The sequence below is a fragment of the Candidozyma pseudohaemuli genome (genome assembly GCF_003013735.1).
Source record: "Candidozyma pseudohaemuli strain B12108 chromosome Unknown scaffold00016, whole genome shotgun sequence".
Taxonomy (NCBI): Eukaryota; Fungi; Ascomycota; class Pichiomycetes; order Serinales; family Metschnikowiaceae; genus Candidozyma; species Candidozyma pseudohaemuli.
In genome coordinates, this window is record NW_020194450.1 from 1 (window position 1) to 19,054 (window position 19,054).

General features: G+C 46.8%; 5 protein-coding genes across 5 annotated transcripts; 1 reads left to right on the plus strand and 4 right to left on the minus strand.

The window, feature by feature from the left end:
* Positions 1-2,282: 2,282 nt before the first annotated feature.
* C7M61_004571 (uncharacterized protein) lies at positions 2,283-3,311 on the minus strand (the record flags this gene model as incomplete). Its single annotated transcript, XM_024859890.1, has 1 exon — positions 2,283-3,311. The coding sequence occupies one exon, from the start codon at positions 3,309-3,311 to the stop codon at positions 2,283-2,285; it is 1,029 nt and encodes a 342-aa protein (XP_024711842.1).
* Positions 3,312-6,110: 2,799 nt separating this feature from the next.
* Positions 6,111-7,250, plus strand: SMM1 (Smm1p; the record flags this gene model as incomplete). The annotated part of the gene is made up of 1 exon (XM_024859891.1): positions 6,111-7,250. The coding sequence occupies one exon, from the start codon at positions 6,111-6,113 to the stop codon at positions 7,248-7,250; it is 1,140 nt and encodes a 379-aa protein (XP_024711843.1).
* An 831-nt stretch (positions 7,251-8,081) lies between these two features.
* TIM23 (protein transporter) lies at positions 8,082-8,657 on the minus strand (the record flags this gene model as incomplete). The annotated part of the gene is made up of 1 exon (XM_024859892.1): positions 8,082-8,657. The coding sequence occupies one exon, from the start codon at positions 8,655-8,657 to the stop codon at positions 8,082-8,084; it is 576 nt and encodes a 191-aa protein (XP_024711844.1).
* Positions 8,658-11,387: 2,730 nt separating this feature from the next.
* On the minus strand, positions 11,388-13,037 carry C7M61_004574 (sugar porter family MFS transporter; the record flags this gene model as incomplete). The annotated part of the gene is made up of 1 exon (XM_024859893.1): positions 11,388-13,037. One exon carries the CDS (start codon positions 13,035-13,037, stop codon positions 11,388-11,390), a length of 1,650 nt encoding a protein of 549 aa, XP_024711845.1.
* A 4,186-nt stretch (positions 13,038-17,223) lies between these two features.
* C7M61_004575 (sugar porter family MFS transporter) lies at positions 17,224-18,954 on the minus strand (the record flags this gene model as incomplete). Its single annotated transcript, XM_024859894.1, has 1 exon — positions 17,224-18,954. One exon carries the CDS (start codon positions 18,952-18,954, stop codon positions 17,224-17,226), a length of 1,731 nt encoding a protein of 576 aa, XP_024711846.1.
* Between the last annotated feature and the right edge of the window lie 100 nt (positions 18,955-19,054).

The following is a 19,054-nucleotide window of genomic DNA, read 5'->3' on the forward strand; positions in this document are numbered from 1 at the left end:
GTAGATGATTTAATGGATGTAAAAAAAGGGGTTCTTCGTCGGATGTCCCGTTTCGGCAGGTTTTTCCGAAAGTCCCCCCGACGTTGCTATTTGGTCCGCTGGTTGTTCCGCACTGGGACCGCCAGCCGCCTGCCTACATGTCTCACTTGGTTGCTAGGACGTGAAAAATGGGCAATCGACCAGGGTCCCTCTGGCGGCCGCAAATCGTGACACTTGTGTCGAAAATATTTTTTAGGTTTCAACAAAAGCCGTTTTGGTGGATTTTTGTTTTTTTGGCTATAAAATAGCTTTCACTAGCAACGGTGTTTGCCGTGATGCAGCGAATACCAGCGAGGCACCTTGCCAGCATTGCCGCAGATAGGGGACGAGGAAGATTTTAGAAATTTTTGGAATGAGAGATTTAGGTATGAGTGATTTTTGCTTTCAGAGGTTTTGGAATGTTGGCTTGAGGTTTGGATAAAAGTGTAGCTGGATTCCAAGAAAATAGGGAAAGCGGAATGTCCATGGTTGCGGCAACAAGGCGGTGCCAAGCTGGTTGGAGTGATGTAGATAGGCTTTAAGCGTAGGTTTGTGGTGTTTTGGCGTAGGGCTGAATTGGCTTTGGTTGAGGATGATAGGTTGAATGGAATGGAATGGAGGTATTGCCAATTGTGGAGAACCAGCTGGTAGAGAAGGAATTGGGGAAGAGGCGGAGAAAGAGTTTGTGGATTGGGTTTAGGCTGGTTTGGAGAAAACGGTGGTTGCGTAGTGTGATTTGACAGATACGGTGGGGTGTATGGAATGTAATGAGGGTGATGAAGAGGTATTTCTTTAGGTTCTGGTAGAGTGATTCCTGAAATGCAAAGTGATTACTGAAAATGTGAACTAGTTTTAAAAAATGCAAAGGTTGCTCTAAAATTGCCTCTCCATCTTGTTCCTATCCATGAGCTTCAGTATAGACTTCTGGAAGCTATAAACTTCGGGGTTTGGGTAGATCGCCGAAGTGGATGCTTTAGGCTTTCAGGTGGCCGGTGGAAAGACGGTCAGCCGGTTTTGTGAGGAGAATGACCGGGAATTGTGGAGTTTGATTGGCTTTGGGTGGTGGATTTGGACTGAGTTGCCAGCAAGTGGACAGTGCTGGAACGTCCAGCCAGCTAGCGGGGCAAAGTAGGTTAATGAAGGTAAATTCTGGTTTTGAAACTCTTGTTCTGGACAGATTTTGTTGAACGGAACTTTATGTTTGACATTTGCTGGTGTCGATTGAGCATTAAGGAGGAATCATGTAATGGATGAACAGATATCTACAATTGCTAGCACATAAAATGCTGAAAGCTCATAAAAAGCTACAGACTCATAAAAGGCTTCACGAGAGATGAACTAGGTAATTTAGTCATATATGTTATCCTCTGAAGACCTCGATACTTCTTAAAATGGTCACCAAGAGACCAGGACGCTTATGTCTATTGAATCTCCTGAACGAGATCTCACTCCCCTCTTCCAAGCCGTTAATGCAATTAAAGAAATATATAGATCATCAGAAAGTTTGGAATGAACAGCCAATAGACCACTTCAGTTGACAGTGCTGTACTACCCTTCCAACACTCTACTAGACCTACGCACAGAATTATATCACATCAGCCAGTCCATCAACTCCAAAACTCAATTGAATAAACTATTTTGATCTTCTTTCAAAGAAATAGTCCTCTTTGTTGTGTCCTGTGCGTCAATTGCACATGAACTACCACCTTTGCTGTTCTACAGCACACAAATTGAAACCCGTTATATCACCACCCTACTCCCAATTCCAACACGAGACTCATGTCAACAATACATTAACACCGTTATTTTGGTGAAATCTGAAATTTCAAAAATCTTCCTCCACTATTACCCCAGATTCTCCAACCTTATGCCCCTCATATGACTCATAATAACCACACAACCCAAACACAACCACAATCATAAAAATACCATAACCAAGAAGAAAAGCCAAAACTTCCCAAACCCATACACCCCAAAACCTCCTTATCCTTATCTTATCAACATCGCCAATTCTCACATGATACTACCACCCTTATCAGCTCGCCGCGTGTTCTTTGCATACTTCCATGCGCCACGCCTCACCAACCTAATCAACCTCTAAAAACGTGCCAATCTCTACAAGTAACGTCAGTCAATATCCATATCCTTCCTAAATAGTGGTTTGAATCCGAATCCGTCTATCCCAAACCATAAAAAAAAACCAACCAAAACCAAATAACATATGTAACAAAGAAGTAAACAGCAAATGGAGGCTACCCGCCTCTCTAAAGGAATTTCACAAAGTTCTTGTCGTCGAGCCAGCCAACCTTCTCAAACGCGGCGAAAAGCCGACTGGCCTTATTCACGTCGATCCGACACGCCTTCTGGGCGTCTGTTCTGCGGAATGGCATGTCCCCCCGCATTCTGTTCACCTTCTCAAAGAAAAGGCGTCTCTTGGAGTCGAGGTACACGTTGGCGGGCAATCTCAACGTCAGCGCCAAAACAACCTCGGCGGGGTGCAACTTGTCGGCCTGGGGATCATTCTTGAGATCCATGGGCTGGCCCTTCCACTCGATCTTGAGTGCACGGTTGTTGCCCTTGGGCAACGTCACCTCTGGATCAGGAGAGTAGTCGGGGATCGACTCGTCAATGAGAGCAGCCTGCTGGGCAGCCAAGGGCGAGCTGGCGTAAGACGTCTCCTTCTTCACCTTTCTTCTCTTGGGCGAAGGAGAAGGAGGACGCGAAGCGTCCATGTCAATTTCTGAAAGAGCCGCCAGGTGCTCACGCACCACTCTACGTGTTCTGACCTTCTCCTTGTCGTTTTCCGACTCAGACTCCGAGCTGCTTCTCTTGGGCTCGGGTCTCTTTCTCTTGTTGGAGACGGCTGCAGCGGCTCTCTTTTCGGCCAAACGCAACAGCTGGACATTCTGCTGCTCCTTGGAAACAGCCTGGTATTGGCGCAAAAAGTTCATCTGTCTCGCCTTGTAATTACCGCCAAGCTGCGTCCAGGGGCTCACGGTGAGCGTGTAGCTCTTGTAGTTTTCTAAAGTGAAGGGCCTTTCATTATCCATGTACACCTTCAGGGCTCTAGGCACGCATCCCAGGGTAGATGTGGCTGGGGCAGGGGAAACTGTGTAAGTGTTTTCGTGCTTTTGGTAAGGAGAGGCTGGAGGTGAAAGGATTTCGTGATTTCTGGAGGACCCGAGGGTGGCCTTGTCGTTTTTGAACTTCATGGTTTCGTCCTGATTGCTGGGAGTAAGACATCCATCTCTTTGCCCAAAGGTTCTCGAGATGGGCTGGTATAAAAGGGTCATGCTTGGATGAGTGTGATTATGTAGTGTGAGCTTTTAGTGATGAGATGGTCTGGAGTCAGTTGGTCCTAAAAAGTGGTATATGCGGAAGGCCTTTTTTTGTGGGGATTCCGTGTTTATATATGGAATATGTACAGAAAATAAAAGCACAGGTATTTCTGTTTCTTTTCTATGGTGTTTTTTCTTTTTCTTTTTTTTTTTTTTCTTCTATATATGGTCTGAATTTCTTTTTCTTTCCTGCTGCGTTCGCCAAACGTGCAGCATGCGTCATCGGAGGTCCAGAGCTGATTTTCGAAATCGGCGATAAGACGCCGCACGGGGTCAATGTGGTCAATATCAAGTCCATTAGTAATGACCCGTTTGGCTAATGTAAAAATTACCCTTCAATGGCGAGATACCATCGAGTTAAGAGAGAAAACGAGAGATGTGACCGTTATACAGCGCATGATCGCTGCACGCCCCAGACCGTATGTGCAGTATGCGCGTCCGCCGCCTGCAGAGCAGAATTCTTTTGTGGAGCCCATCTCGAACAGGAATTTCCAGGTGATGCAGCGGCGACGTGGATTTAACCGGTAAAAATGGAAATCCAGATTGGGCGGGCAATTGCGGGCAATTGAGCTGTCACAAAACCAATTGAGGGTCAATGTCGCAAAGACGACATACTCGGTTGAAGCGAAAGCCCATCGATAAGCCGTGGCAGGTGCAGGACACCAGAAAAAAAAAACAAAAAAAAAAAACCGAGTGATAAGCATCCATCGTCCTGTACGATCCTGTGTGTGACTGCCGCGGCTCTGCACGAGCGCATCATGTGCTGCACACGCCCACATTTCTTTTGCACTTTGGATGCACCCTCCTCATTTTTCTGTTTCGATTGTGTTTCCAGAACCACACATTGAGTGACGGATTGCATTTGCAACCGAATCTTGCGTGCTAGTCTGTTTCATCTGTATTTGAGGGGTCGGCCGAAAAGCATGAGGGGATCACCCGAAACTGCTTGACCTTCCCGTTTCTTGCAATCTCATACGCACCTTCTTTTGTATATGCCTGCTTATCGAATGTCGCACATATAGATGTGCAGCTGACACATGCGCTCGTCCCCCGAGAGCCGGCCTGGACACCGAGGGCGGGCCTTCCAGCGTGAGGTCGTAAACACCCTCGGTTTTATGAGGTTGATCAGAGTCAAAAAACGGGCTCAATTGGAAACCTGGGGTTTGTGGGTCACCAAAAAAGGTGGAAACAGCGGGTTCCCACAGAAATGTGACGTACTGCACACAAGCACATTTTTTGGTCTCTTCTTTTTTTTCCCTGCTTATTCCATTTCCCTGTGAGTGGTTCAATCGCGACTGATAAATCCAGACGGTTTCTATTTGCTGCTAGGCCTCTAAACACGGTAATGTGTGACTCAGACCCGTGATTGGCGATTTTTGCCAATTAGGAAAAAACGTGCATTTTAGGATTTTGAAGTTGACCCTCAAAATCACCCCCCCATCAATTGCACTAATCAATTGCACCAAACAGAAAAATAGCATTTTTGTAGAATCACCTGCTTTCGTCAATTTCCCCTAATTCCACTCAATTCCTCTTCTCCCCGTTCGTACGAATCGTCGGAGATCGGACTTGAGCAACCGCAGATTCCGCTGTGCCGTGTGTTTCTTTTGTCTTTGTCTGTTTAAATCGAAACAATCGAGAGCAATGTAGTGGTTGACAGGCAGGTCACGGCAACGGTCGGACGCTGCGATGACCGATGTTTATGAAGTGATTTTTTTTGGATTGTTTGGATTTGTTTGTTTGGTTTCGGAGGTGGATGACGGTGGTTGCAAATGTGGAAATATGGGGGAGTTTTTGGCAATTGAGTGGTGGGTTTTGGAATTGTGTTTTGGTAGAGGGTTGGGGAATTTTTTTGTGGTTTTTTGGGCTGTAGGTAGATCAATTGAGTGGTTAGGTGGGATGGAAGCAATGTCGTTGGGTTGGTCTGGTTGTGGGTTCTTTTATTGTGAGATGAATGGGCATTATTGTATATCGTTGTAGATCAATAGGCAAGTCGGCGACAATCCTCTATTTGAGTGGGAATCTGATTGCTTTCGATTTGAAAGGTGGATTAATGGAGGGTGAAGAGAGGTTTTAATGGGTTGAGCTTAATTGATGAGGTATTGGAGATCGATTGATCTAATGAGTCTTCAGTGGTACTCTCGCCCTAGGCTGAGATGAGCGGCAGGAATCAGAAGGTCAAGCTATTTAGTAAAGAGAAGATCTGATAGTGTTAACGGAACAAGCATGAAAAAGAATGAAAACTTTGAAATGGAGTCCGTTCCATACTTTCTGCTGGATTGATACTGATAGTCTATATATCACAACAAGCCTGGGATTGTGACAGCTCAATGACAAGCACAATACTCAATTCTCGCAGAATAGAAGAAATCATCTATCATGCAAAAATCTAATTCAAAGTACGCTTCAGCATATCGAGGATGGCTCATCATGTTTCTGAAAATGAGGCATCAGAACATCCCACAACCCCAAAAGCCACAGTACACACAATCCAACCAGCTTCGACCTTTCCAATTACCACAAGAAAGCAATTATCAGATTTTAACAAACCTGCAACTTCCTGAAATTCAGGACCCAAGAATCCAGCCTCCAACCACCCTGCATACAAGCACATAATCACCTGACCCACACCACCCGACCCACATCACATGACCAGACACCCTCATCACTACTCCATCACCAAATCTCTGGACCATGTTTGGGAAACCCAGATTCCCTTTCAAACCTGCATATTTCCGCTCCTACCCTACCAAAATGGTCGACTTTGCAGGCAAGTTGTGTTTGGCGCCCATGGTGCGCAGCGGAGAGCTCCCGACCCGGCTTATGGCCTTGAAACACGGAGCCGATCTCGTCTGGCTGCCTGAGATCATCGACAAAAAGCTCCGAAACTGCATCAGAGTGGAAAATAACGAACTCGGCACGATCGACTACGTGGAAACCCGAAACAACGAAATTCCCAAGCCGAAACCAGGAAAACAGGTTCCTGTAGTGTTCAGAACAGATCGAGCCAAAGAAGAGGGAAAATTGATTCTACAAATCGGGTCTGCGGATCCGGAAATTGCCGTCCAAGCAGCTCAGAAGGTCATTGGTGACGTGGACGGCGTGGATCTCAATTGCGGTTGTCCAAAACCGTTTTCCACCCATGCTGGTATGGGTGCAGCTTTATTAAGCACACCAGAGCTTTTGACGCTGATTTTGCTGAATCTCGTGGAGAAAGTGGGCAAGCCAAATAACAAGCCAATCAGCGCCAAGATCAGGCTTTTGGACGAGAAGGATCCGCACCCTACGCTAGACTTGGTGGAGAAAATCTGCAACACGGGAATCGCCAATTTGACCGTTCACTGTCGGACCAGGAACATGCGGAACCGGGATCTTCCGATTCGGGACTCTGTGGGCAAGGTGTACGATGTTGTGGCGAAACACGGCGTGACTTTGGTGATAAACGGCGGGTTCCAGTGCAGAAAGGAGATTGAGAATTTCCAGAAAAGCATAGGTAACGCCAAGGTTGGTGGCATGATTGCCGAGGCGGCCGAGCTGAACCCTACGGTTTTTGAAGCGGTTCCTTCACCGTGGAAAAAGGTCACCACGGAGTTCCTCCAAACGTGCATCGCCTACAACAACTTCAACAGCAACTCCAAGTACATTCTTTTGAACCAGATTCCGGGGAAGCTGCCGGTCTACAAGGAGATATGCAAGGTGAAGACGAACGAGGAGTTTCTTAAAGTGATAGAGGGCGTTCAGGACGAAGGCGATTTGGTGTTTGTGAGAACGATGCAGAAGGCTGTCGCCATGGACAGCGAAAGCTTTATGGCGCAGTTTGACGCCAAAAGAAAAGTTACCCCCGAGCCGGAGATCGTGGAGAAGAGGGCCAGGATCGAGGCTGTCGCAGGGTAAGGGTATTTATAGACAATAGGTAATGGGCTATGGGTTGTTGTAGGATGGTGAGCTTGCATTGGAAGAAAGTAGCCAGGTGAATTGGAGGTGCTTAAGGCGAGATTCTTTTGAATTTATCAGAAATCTCTAGTGTATGTTTCTTTGTGGTATCCAACAAACTAGTTGGATTTGTGGAACAATATAGATCAACACCCTCATCTGATGATTTTAGATTTATTTACCATCTGAATCACTAATCGAATGTTTCTTTTAATTTAGTGGAACGTTTACGATTTCATGTCAACTAATCAGATCAACGAATTTATGTTTCAATTACCTGCCACCATAATGTACTTTTAAAAGCTACATTCGAAGACACAAGCTAATCCGATTTAAGGCGAACAAATCCAAAGTAGTACAATTTCAGGTCTGAGCTAAAATTGACCTAAAATCAGTCTCGAGAGTCACTGGTCCATTTCTTCACATATTGTACGATGAGATATACGCTTGATAGCGCTTTCGACCTACTTTCAAAACCCAACTTCAAATGTGAGTTTCAAATCCACGGCATCGAAATCCCAGTATTTGGGCCACTTAATAAACTCCTGAGATCTTCCAGATCCACTACTGTAGCACACATTCACCACCTCTACCACTAACGCTACCACAGCCTACACAGTCTCATCGTAAAGTTAACATTCGCCTGTCGGCTGACGGCTCACCGACGACTCGCCCAGTATTTCACTTGACGACTCGCCTAGCGGCTCGCCTGACGACTCACCTAACGGCTCGTCCTCGGTCTCAGAAGAGCAAAACTCACGTTTCCCTCCCTCAACCATCTATGTACATATCTCACTGCAAAGATCTCCTCACAGCACACCACGCGCCCGCAGCAGCAGTCATCAAACCCGCCAGGTACATGGCCGGCTTCAAACCGGCAGCCAGACGGAACACAGCACCGGAAATGGCACCGGCAGCCAACGAGTTGAGGTCGTCGTGCTTGCCCCTCCAGTTGTCGATGATGGCGTCCACAAGGTTGTAGCCCATGGCGAGGCAGCCCGCCGTGTTGCCCAAAAAGGGGCCTCTTTTGGTGATGTGGTTCAAAACGGTGTTGAGCTTCAATCTGGGAGGCGACTCTGGGGGCATCTTGGAAAGACCCTCCTGGAGCCCGTAGGCGCCTCCGATACCGAGAGCCAAAAGGTACACCGTGCCTGTGCCGTAACAGAGATCGTCTTTCCAGTCTCTCAGAGCAATCACACCCTGAGCTCCTTCCAAGTCGCTGATCTTGTCGTCCTCAAGATCCAAGTACTCTACACCCCTGTCCAAGCCGGCTTGGGGGTGGAGCCTGGCTGCGTCTGCATACGCCGCCAGCAGCACAAAGCTGTTTGCGCGGTCGAGGTTGTTGTCACTTCCTAGGAGCCACGACATGAAGAAAAGGTGTAGTTGAAGGTGAGAATAATTTTTCGCGAAGACGTCGAGGTTGGATTGGGGGAGGTGGGGTTTAGGGAGGGTTTTGGGGGATGGGATTTGGGGGAGTGGGGTATTTGGGGGCGAGGATTTTGGATCCGGGGTTGAATTCGGGGGATTTTGGGTTTTTGGTGGTTTTGACGGGGGTGGTTGGGCTGGTACTGCACATGGTGTCGATGGTTGCAAGAGCCGGTCGGAGGTGGAGGAGGTATGGACGGGGAGGGCAAGTTTTGAGAGCTGAGTGGTTGGGGATGTGTGGTTTGGGAGGCTAGGTTGGGCCCGGTGGAGGTTGGTTTGGAGGGAAGGAGGATTTGATGGGGTTTCGTCGATTTGATGGTACTGCATATAAGTCATCAACGGCTGCAAACTCGTATGGCCTCCGGCCGATCCAGGGATTCGTGAGTTTGGGATTTTTTTCTTATTTATTTAATTTCTTTATTTTAGAAGCTCAGGGTTTGCTGTGTTTGTGAGAATTTTATGCTTTCAGTTACAATGAATGTCGAGTCGTTTGGCATATCGTAATTACCACCCTCGGATCTGCCAGACAGTTGCATCTATGAAGTCTTTGAAAGAATAGACATTAAGATACTTTTTTTGATAGTGCAGATTCTACGCTGCAAGTCTACAGATTTTGAAAAACGCTATTCTTGTGATTCCGAAGAAGTCAGCGCTGATGTGACTCCACCAGGTAGCAGTCAAGTCCGAGTTTGAGCGATTGAAGTTCTCATAGTCAAGGAAACGAATTTTCTTTAATTCAAAACAGGGTTTCACAATATGACGATGGGGTTTTGAAGTGGACAAGACGACCGAATCTCGGCCTAACGGTTTATGCACGGGGATTGAGAGGGCTAGGTATAAGATGGTTATGAAAGCTGGGTCAGGGAATTATTTGTTAGAAAAGCTAGGTGGTCGACAGTGGAGATCTTTTCAGTCTCCAGTGAACATGTTGAAGCGATCAAAAGATTGTTGATAGACGGTGGGGTATATGGATATGGTAGATGGATGGTGGATGGTCATGGTAGATGAATATGATAGATAGCACCATAGATAGTATGATAGACAGTATGATAGACGGATACGACAGATGAATGTTATAGAAGGACGGGGTAGATGGAAATGATAGAAGAATGGGCTAGATGAATCTCTGGCCTTTCATTGCAATAATTTCATCATCTTTTGATTCCATTAAACGAAGATCCTGATATCAAAACCATCAGACCATGAAAGTGAAGACACCCACTTCAGAAAGACATGTCGCTCAACTCATATCACTAACTGATTCAAGAGCTGTCACATTATTCCAGCCCAACGACTTTTCATCAAAATGTGGCTTCTTTACCCACCCACGCTTCCAACCATAATTCATAATCTGTAGCCTCTGCTGTAAACAGTACTAAATCCATAAAAACACGGCTGCCGTCGGGGGTAAATCCAGACTAGTTAACAGAATTCCACCGTAAGCAGAGCTTGCTCCAGGAGCACAAAGCCGTGTTCTATAATACGAAAACCACAGGATCGAAACCAAAAAAAAAAAAAAAAAAAAGAGTATTTATTGCAGCTTTTCTTATCTAGTCCCCAATCAAAGAAACCCTATTATCTCTAGACATCCCCCGCGTCGAAACACGATACCAAAGCCATGGCAACTTTTGACGATAGGAACCAGATCTGTAGCTGCATGGCTGCAAACTGCAAAAGCGCCTATGCTGTACCGAAATGTTCATATGAATTTTGACAAAAGATAGGCGCTTAGGTATTCCGAAAAGAGTTTATCAAAGGAGGGGACGACTATTCAGTTTAGCCGATTCAAAGGCCGATCTGACAGTATTGTTTGTGATGTGGATTGTGGCATACAACCGCTAAATGTGGAGAATTTCTATAATAAGAGATTCTGTGCTCCAAACCGTGGATCCGTAACCCAACGCCATACCACATGTGTACTGGTTTTTTGCATCCTTCTCTGTGGCTTATGGAGGGGTGGAGACATTATCGGGGGTTCATAGAGGATACCCGTTTGTGTAGGAGTTGTGGGTACAGCATGTGGAGATATGTTAAGGAGACGATGGAGACGTCTTTTGGGTACTGATCGATTTTTTGTATAAAGTGTTAAAGCTACATGTTAAAGCTCCATAAGGATAAAATTGTCAAACTGTCAATGTGTGGTGGTATTTGTGGATTCTGAAAATCGGCCGTTTTCCGTAATGTGTGGATCAGTGGCTTTGGTATAGCAGATGGGCGGAGTGTGAGTCCGCCTATACGTCATGTGGTTACATGGGGACACTTTCGGGATTTGGGAAAGTACCCCGAAATCTGGAGTATGGATCTGGATTAGGCAGGGTGGAACTCCTCAGTATAGGTTGCAAAAGTGGACATAGCCAAAGATATGAAAATTGGGTTGGGGGAGGTATCATGGACTATTAGTTGTTGAAGTGTGGATTCTTAGTAGCTTATCATCGCCACAGATGGTTTAGCTAAACCTCAAATTCCACCATGAACTAATAATCATGTACAATGGATCCATTGTATCTCCTCAACTTTTACCACAAACTAATAATCATGTACTATAGATCCATTTACCTCTTAGTCTACCCATCTCTTTCCCCATCTTCATCAAACCTCATCTCTCCACATTCACATAATCCGATGACTCTTCGGTCTACATCCATCTCTCTCTCTAGTGTATTAAATATTAAATCAAACCAGACCCTTCGACGAGTCGTAGCCGTGCTCCACGTGCTCAAAGTTGTTCTTGAGCTTCTCGACGTCGGATCTCTCGATGTCGGAGTTCTTGCCGTCGTTCTCGTGGAGATATGGCAAGGTAGCAGCGATCTGCACCGACTTCCATGGCTTCCAGGCCGGGGTTTCGGCGAAAATGAGGTCCACCTCCTCCAAAGACCGGCCCTTGGTTTCGGGGTACAAGAAGTAGAACACGGGAATCATGAGGAAGTTGATTCCGAAAAAGATGAGGTACGTGTGGTGGTCGATGGCGTTGAAGCAGATCGGCGTGATCATGACAACCATGAAATTGAAACCCCAGTTGCACGCTGTGGAAATGGCAGTAGTAGGAGCTCTGACTTCAAGGGAAGACACCTCTGGAGGGTATAACCAGGTGAGGGACAAAAGCGACATTCCAAAGAAGGTGTTGAAGGCAAAAAGCAAAAAGGCTGCACCGATGGAAGCGCCCGATTTGCCCTGTTTGGCCATTTCCATGGAAACGTAGAGGAAAAGCATGCTCAAGCACTGGCCTGTGGTGCCGAAAAGGAAGAGTTTTCTTCTTCCGACTTTTTCAATCACAAAGATGGGGATCAAGGAAGCCAAAAAGTACTCTGTACCGTTGCAGGCGGCTAAAATACGGGACTCCAAGGGATCCATGCCAATGTAACTTTCAAAAATGGTTCCAGCGTAGTAGGTGATCAAGTTGATACCACAGATCTGCTGCATAACCTGCGACCAAGCAGCCAAATTGACTCTCTGGAAGTTCTTTCTCTCGCCTTGTTTAATGAGGTTTTTAAGCGAAAACTTGTTACCTCCAGCTTTCTCCTCAGCGTGCAAGGAAACCCTGATATCCTCGATCAACTGCTGGATGAACGGGTGGTCTGGGGATTTATCGTACAAAGAAGCAAACACAGTGGCAGCCTCCTCGGGTCTGGACTGGCCCATAAGCCATCTAGGCGATTCGGGGAATTTGAACAAAAACGCCACAATGGCAATGGGGAAAACAAGCTGGAAAGCGATGGGGAATCTCCAGGACACCTCGCCGAATTTTTCTGTGAAGTAGAACGCAAAATCGATCCAGTACGAAATGCAGATACCAAACGTGATCAACGAACCGTGGATACAAAGCGACTTACCTCTGTTGCTGGCTCTGGAGCACTCTGCAGCGTAAAGGGGCACCGTGGACGTGAGCAACCCGTTGCCCAAACCTGAAATCACACGAGCCACAATCAAGAAATCCGTGTTTGTAGCAGCCGTCTGCAAAATACCGCCAATGATCATAATCACACAGCCGGAAAAGATCATCTTCAAACGGCCAAACTTGTCGCCCAAGTACATGGTGGAAAGCGCTGCCGACAAACAGCCGATTTCGTAGAGTCCCACCGTCAAACCTTGCATTGTAGAATGGCCAAGGTCGTCGTTGTCGACGGTATCAATTTCGGGAAAACGCTCTCTGAACGTCTCCAACGTTAGAAGCGAGCCCATGACACCCTGGTCGTAGCCGAACAAGAGGAATCCGACACCACAGATGGTGGTGATGGCGGTATTGAGTTTCTGGCCCTTGAGCCCCATGTAGGTGGGCACCTTGCCTTCGGAGGAGGAGGCGCTAGCGATTGAACTGTCGGACATGGTTGGAAAAAAAAGAGACTTTGGGGGGATCGGGACGGCTATATATAGTGAGCGGCTACATAGAGGGTGGAAAACGCCGCAGTATGGGGTAAAGCTCGAATATATGCGTGGGGGAGTTTGCAGCCACTGGTGTTGTGATAGCGGGGCAATGTGTGCAGATCGTGACGTAAGGGTGCATACAACCACCCGTATATACAGGGTACGGGAGCTGGGGTGCAGCGGCCTGCATAGGCGAAACCGCCAGCCTTTTTTAAAGAGACTTGCCGTATTGTAGGAGCCCCAAAACCGTGTTCGCATGGCATGAGGCATGCACTAATCACGCCGCACCCCTCGAGGTTGCTGCCACCCCCGCGGGACGGAAATGGTGATTTCCGAGGGAGGGGCACGCCCGCCAGGTTGCATTTCTCGGACCTCGATGCAAGAACCTGCCATTTTTTCATATAACCCCCAAGCCAAGCTCTTCTCGAGGTGTCAAACAACGTCTACGGGAACTTGGCAACGTTAGGTGGAGGTTTGGCACACGAAACACGAATCCTGCCGCATTGTCCAAGAAATGCGCGCGCGGGCTCGTAACCTGTGGCCCCACCAGGATCTCTCTCACGAAAAAAAAGAGACTAGTCTGTCGGATACACAAAACCAGTTCTTTCCTCTATAAGACGTGCATGCCTTGCTTGTCCAGCGGTGTTTGTGTCGTGGCCAGTTAGCTCATTATACGTTTGAACCACGGAAAATGGCTGGTTTCCTGGGATAGAAATAATTCCCATTCGCCGATCGCCGAGGCACTCCGAGCGCCGTTTCTAGACTCCTGCTACTTTTGCCTTGTTGTGTACCCGGTGATGTTTTCCGTATTCCGTATTTCGCCTCTTTGCCGCCACGCCGGACGGCTGCTGGTTGCTCACTGAGGTCCCTTGGTCTAGCAACCCAGACCCTGATGTCTCAGATGGGGAAAATGAAAGTGATAATGTATGGTTTGGTGATTTTTTTGATTCTTTTTGGATTCTTTTTTTTGCACAAGTAGGTAGTTTTGGGGTTTGATGTCCCGCTGATGGCATGCCCACACAGTCCATTCCGATGTCGTCATCCAGGGGAGCCGTGTTCCGTAAATAGCCTGTTTTGCAGCCGCCGCGAGTGTCTAAAGCAGCTGTGCTGTTTACGGCGTATTTCCTCGGCTTAGGCTGCTTGCTACGAGGCGGTCGCTTGGGGTGGAGGTTTGCTTGGTGCGTTGCTTTGGGCTATTTGCGTCGGATGCATGAAAGCAGCGTGAAGCAAGCGGATGTTCGTAACCAGATGGCGGTGGAGGGCGAAATTGGGTTTAGATTTGTGGGTGACGGCGGGCGTAGAAGGTGGATTATGGAGGTGTGTGATTGGGACAGTGGACTGGAGGTTTTGAATTGGTTTTGTTGGATCAGTATGGTGATTGGTTTTTCGTGACGCCGATTTCACTCGTCCGGTGACACATTCGTGCATCGGAGAAGGTGCATCGGCTTCGGCTGCACTAACCGTGGGGGCCTACATTAGCGATGGGAATGTGGTCTGAGACATTTGGGGACTGGGGCGTATGCGGAAGGGATGGAGAGGGTAGGTGGAGGAGGTACATTAAGAGGGTAGTTGTGGTAGAGGTATGGACAGTGTATTTGAAGAGGAACTATGGGGAGGATCATTGGAGAGCATGAATGGAGATGATGAATGTAGAGGATACATGGAAAGGATACATGGAGAGGATACATGGAGGGGATACATGGAAATGGTAATCGGAGAGTATATGTGAAGAAGATTTATGAGGATGATAGTTGGAGAGGATAGTTGGAGAAGATATATGGAGAGAATAGTTGAAGAGGATATGTGGAGAGAATAGTTGAAGAGGATATATGGAGAGGATGGTTGACGATGATGAATGGAGACGATGATCGAAGAGAATAGTTGGAAGGGACGGTTGGAATGGATCTATATGGAGATGACAATTGAAGAGGTTAATTGGAGAGGAGATATGGAGAAAATGATTGAAGAGCATTGTTGAAGCATATGATGGAGGGAATGGTAGAGGATGATGGATGGAGAGGATACATGGAAAGGACATATAGAGAGGATATATGGAGATGATAATCGGAGGGGATCGTTGGAGAGGAGTTGTTTGTCATCCAGGTGGATTCCTTCAACTGGATTACTGGATTGCTGGATTGCAGTATTTGGATGGATTTCTGTTTTGGAAAACACCATGATTGGATGTTCATGTCAGTGAAAGGAAGTATTTTTGGGTCTGGAGTCTTTCAAACGAGCCAGACATTTGAACTTTTGGAGACATGAGGAACAACGTGGGATAATTCAAATGAAACGTGGACACTTGCCGTTGTATTTTCCAGAAATGCACCAGCTAGACTGTAATGCACTGCCTCTTTTCGTCCTATGGAGTCATCCCTCGATTACCAAACCTAAAACCAAATCCTCCTACCAATGCACCTCAAATGCTGGTATCGCCAAATCTCGCATATTTTTGGATTCTAGACTGAGGATGGGGATTTCCAAGATGGGGAAGCGCTTCAGCGTGACCTTCTTAGCCGAAACATAGAATATTCGTCCACAAAGAAGCAAGATCTAGAAGACAAGTCAGTCAGTGCCACTTCACTTTTCCTTGAAAGACGTCCATTGTGACGTCCTGTCGATCTAGTCCACCCAAGTGCCTTTGTCGGGTTTAGCGATAGCGTAGGCTTTTGATAATGGGGAAAGGATAACCCTCAGGTTGCTTAAACCATGAACTTTTGACTTTCCCAACTGGAGTGTAGTGCTTTTCTGTAGACTTCAGTCTGAAATAACTGAATTAAACCAAAACTCTTCAACATATTTGTCGATTGGTCCACGCCCATTGTCGTAGTTCGATAACAATGGGCGACTCCTCCAGATTCATGTGACTAAAGGCCCCTCTGGAGATCGGAAAGCCTAATCGATCTTGGCTGACGATAACAAATTACGTCAGCGGGGATCCTGACAAGTATACGCATGGCGCTTCTCCGTCAAAAGTAAACATCCCTTAGCTATACGAGATTTTGGTTGCAGACGAGGATTTGAACAATGACCGATGGTGGTGAGTGTGACCGCTGGCGGATTTAGCGAGCGGCAGGTTTATGGAAAAAAGCAAAGTTATTGCCGAGTGGAAGAAGTTTGACTTTTCAACAATGACCAAACGCCGAAGCATGGTCGTAGATGTTGCGGCTAAAGGTGCCTCATTTGTTGATAAGCGTCGATGGTATCTGATAAACCCAGCTGAATGTTCTTAAGAGCGAAAAAGGGAGAGGATTTATCAAATGTTTCAAATGCTGCCTTCCATGATTACATCGATATCGATATCGTGAAGTGCATCGCTATTTCCAACAAAAACGCTTGTTGATTCAAACGGAAGTTGTCAAAGCTCGAGTTCCCAACTGAGGTCTACACATTTCGTGGATTAGATGAATACATTTCGAAAAAAGGGCCTTTATTGCCTTAAGAGTGACATTAGCAACTGGACGGTTTTGATACTCCAGGGTACCTAGCCAAGATGGAACAGCAATCTCTTGGCAATGATGTAATGCCCAAAGACCTGTGAAAAGTCACCAAATGACCCAAATGTCATAGATTACGCAGTTGGAGGTTTCAGATCTGTTCAACCGCAATACTCCAAAACAAGTAAGTTGACCCTCCTCCATGCATCAACAGTTTCCATTATATCAGACGAACTCATCAAAAGAGAAAGTATAGAATGGTTTTCTACAAAGACGTAGAGTGTCTATATATATGAATTTTACCTTTTGATATTATACATTTTCTTTACTATCATCATGTTTTTTTTTTTCGAGTATTAAAGCACACTTTTGTTTTATATTCGATCACTCCCTTTACAGATGATAATTATAGGTTCTGGTCGTCATACACCTAATGAGCACTTCATGTCTACTTGATCTTCAAAAGTCAAGCTTAAAATAATGAAATGACCCGTATCGTCCAGTATCATTTCGTTTAGTGAACCACACAACTCCACATACTAGATCACTTCTCCCAATCGGCTCAATTTCAAAACCCTCACCAAAACCTCGAATCAACTCCTCCCAATCGGCTCAAATTCAAAACCCTCACCCAAAACCCTAGCGTCTACACTCTTCTCCAATAGTGGTCTATCGATATATAACTCTAACTAATGTACAGCGCTGGCGAGCTAGTTCTTGTCGAGCTTCTCGTCGTCTCTCTTCACAGAGCCCTGCTCCAAAAGGCCGTTTTCACCGCTCTCAAGATTGTCGCTGCTGTTTGAAGACGAGTATGGCTGGTCATCGTAAGCCTTGAGGTTCTCCTCATCCACAGCAGCAGTCTCGTGACGGAAGGGCAACTCGTACGCAATCTTAACAGCCTTCCAGGGCTGCCAGGATGGAGTGGCAGCGAAAATAAGGTCCACCTCCTCCAAGGTTCTGCCCTTGGTCTCTGGGTAAAGGAAGTAGAAGACGGGAACCATGCAGAAGTTGATACCAGCGAAAATAAGGTATGTGTAGTGGTCGATGGCGTTGAAACAGATGGGGGTGATCATGACCACGAAGAAGTTGAAGGCCCAGTTACAGGCGGTGGAGATGGCAGTAGTAGGAGCTCTCACTTCAAGAGAAGAGACCTCAGGTGGGTACAACCAGGTAAGCGACAAAAGCGACATACCAAAGAAGGTGTTGTAGGCGAAAAGCAAGAAAGCAGCACCAATGTCACCGCCCTCGTGGCCCTGGTAGTACAACTCCATGGAAACGGTAAGGAAAAGCATACTCAAGCAGCATCCGACGGATCCAAACAAGAAAAGCACTCTTCTGCCGACCTTCTCGATGATCCAGATGGGGATAAGCGAGGCAAGGAAAAACTCCAAACCGTTACAGGCCGCCAAAAGTCTGGACTCCATAGGACCCTGGCCAATGTACTCCTCGAAAATGGTACCGGCGTAGTAGGCAATCAAGTTGATACCACAGATCTGCTGCATGACTTGCGACCAGGCGGCCAAGTTGACTCTCTGGAAGTTCTTCTTTTCACCCTGCTTCAAAAGCGCTCTTGGGTTGAAGTTGGAACCGCCTCCGGCCTTTTCTTCTGCCTTCAAAGACGCTCTGATGTCGGCAATAAGGTCCTGGACAAACTTGTCGTCGGGAAAAGTGTCGTACAAAGCAGCGAAAACCACAGCAGCCTCTTCTTCTCTCTTCTGACCCACAAGCCATCTGGGAGACTCAGGGAAGGTGTAGCCGAAAAAGGTGATACCGAGAGGGAACACAAGCTGGAAGGCAATGGGGAATCTCCACGAAACCTCTCCGTGAGGCTCCAACTCTTCGGTAAAGTAGAAGGCAAAATCAATCCAGTACGAAACACAAATACCCAACGTGATCAAGGCACCCTGGATACAAAGCGACTTACCTCTGCTTTTGGCCTTGGAACACTCGGCAGCGTAAAGTGGAACAGTAGCTGTAAGAACACCGTTACCCAAACCCGAAATCACACGAGCAACAATAAGGAAATTGGTGCCGGTAGCAGCAGCCTGCAAAACACCACCAATGATAATCACCACACATCCCCAGAAAATCAAACGAACACGGCCAAACATGTCACCAATGTACATGGTGGAAAGAGCACCACAAAGACATCCCACGGCGTAAATACCAATCACGAAACCTTGCCAGATGGCGTAACTCTGTTCCTCGTTGGAAACGGTATCCATTTCTGGGAAGGTGGCTCTGAAGGTCGGAAGCGTCAAAAGCGAACCCATGACACCCTGATCGTAACCGAAAAGGAAAAAACCAACACCACACAAACCAACGATGGCTCTGTTGAGGGTGTCACCCTTGCACTTCAAAAATCTGGGTTTATCTTCTTCGCCACGAGGGGCGGAGATTCTAGACTCCGTATCAGAATTCCTGGACTTGGTATCAGACATTGGAGTAGACTGGAGAAAAACAAATAAATAGAATAAGCCAATCTGGAGCTGGGGAGAGGTGATTCTTATATGGTTTTCAGAAACAGAAACGAGACCTACT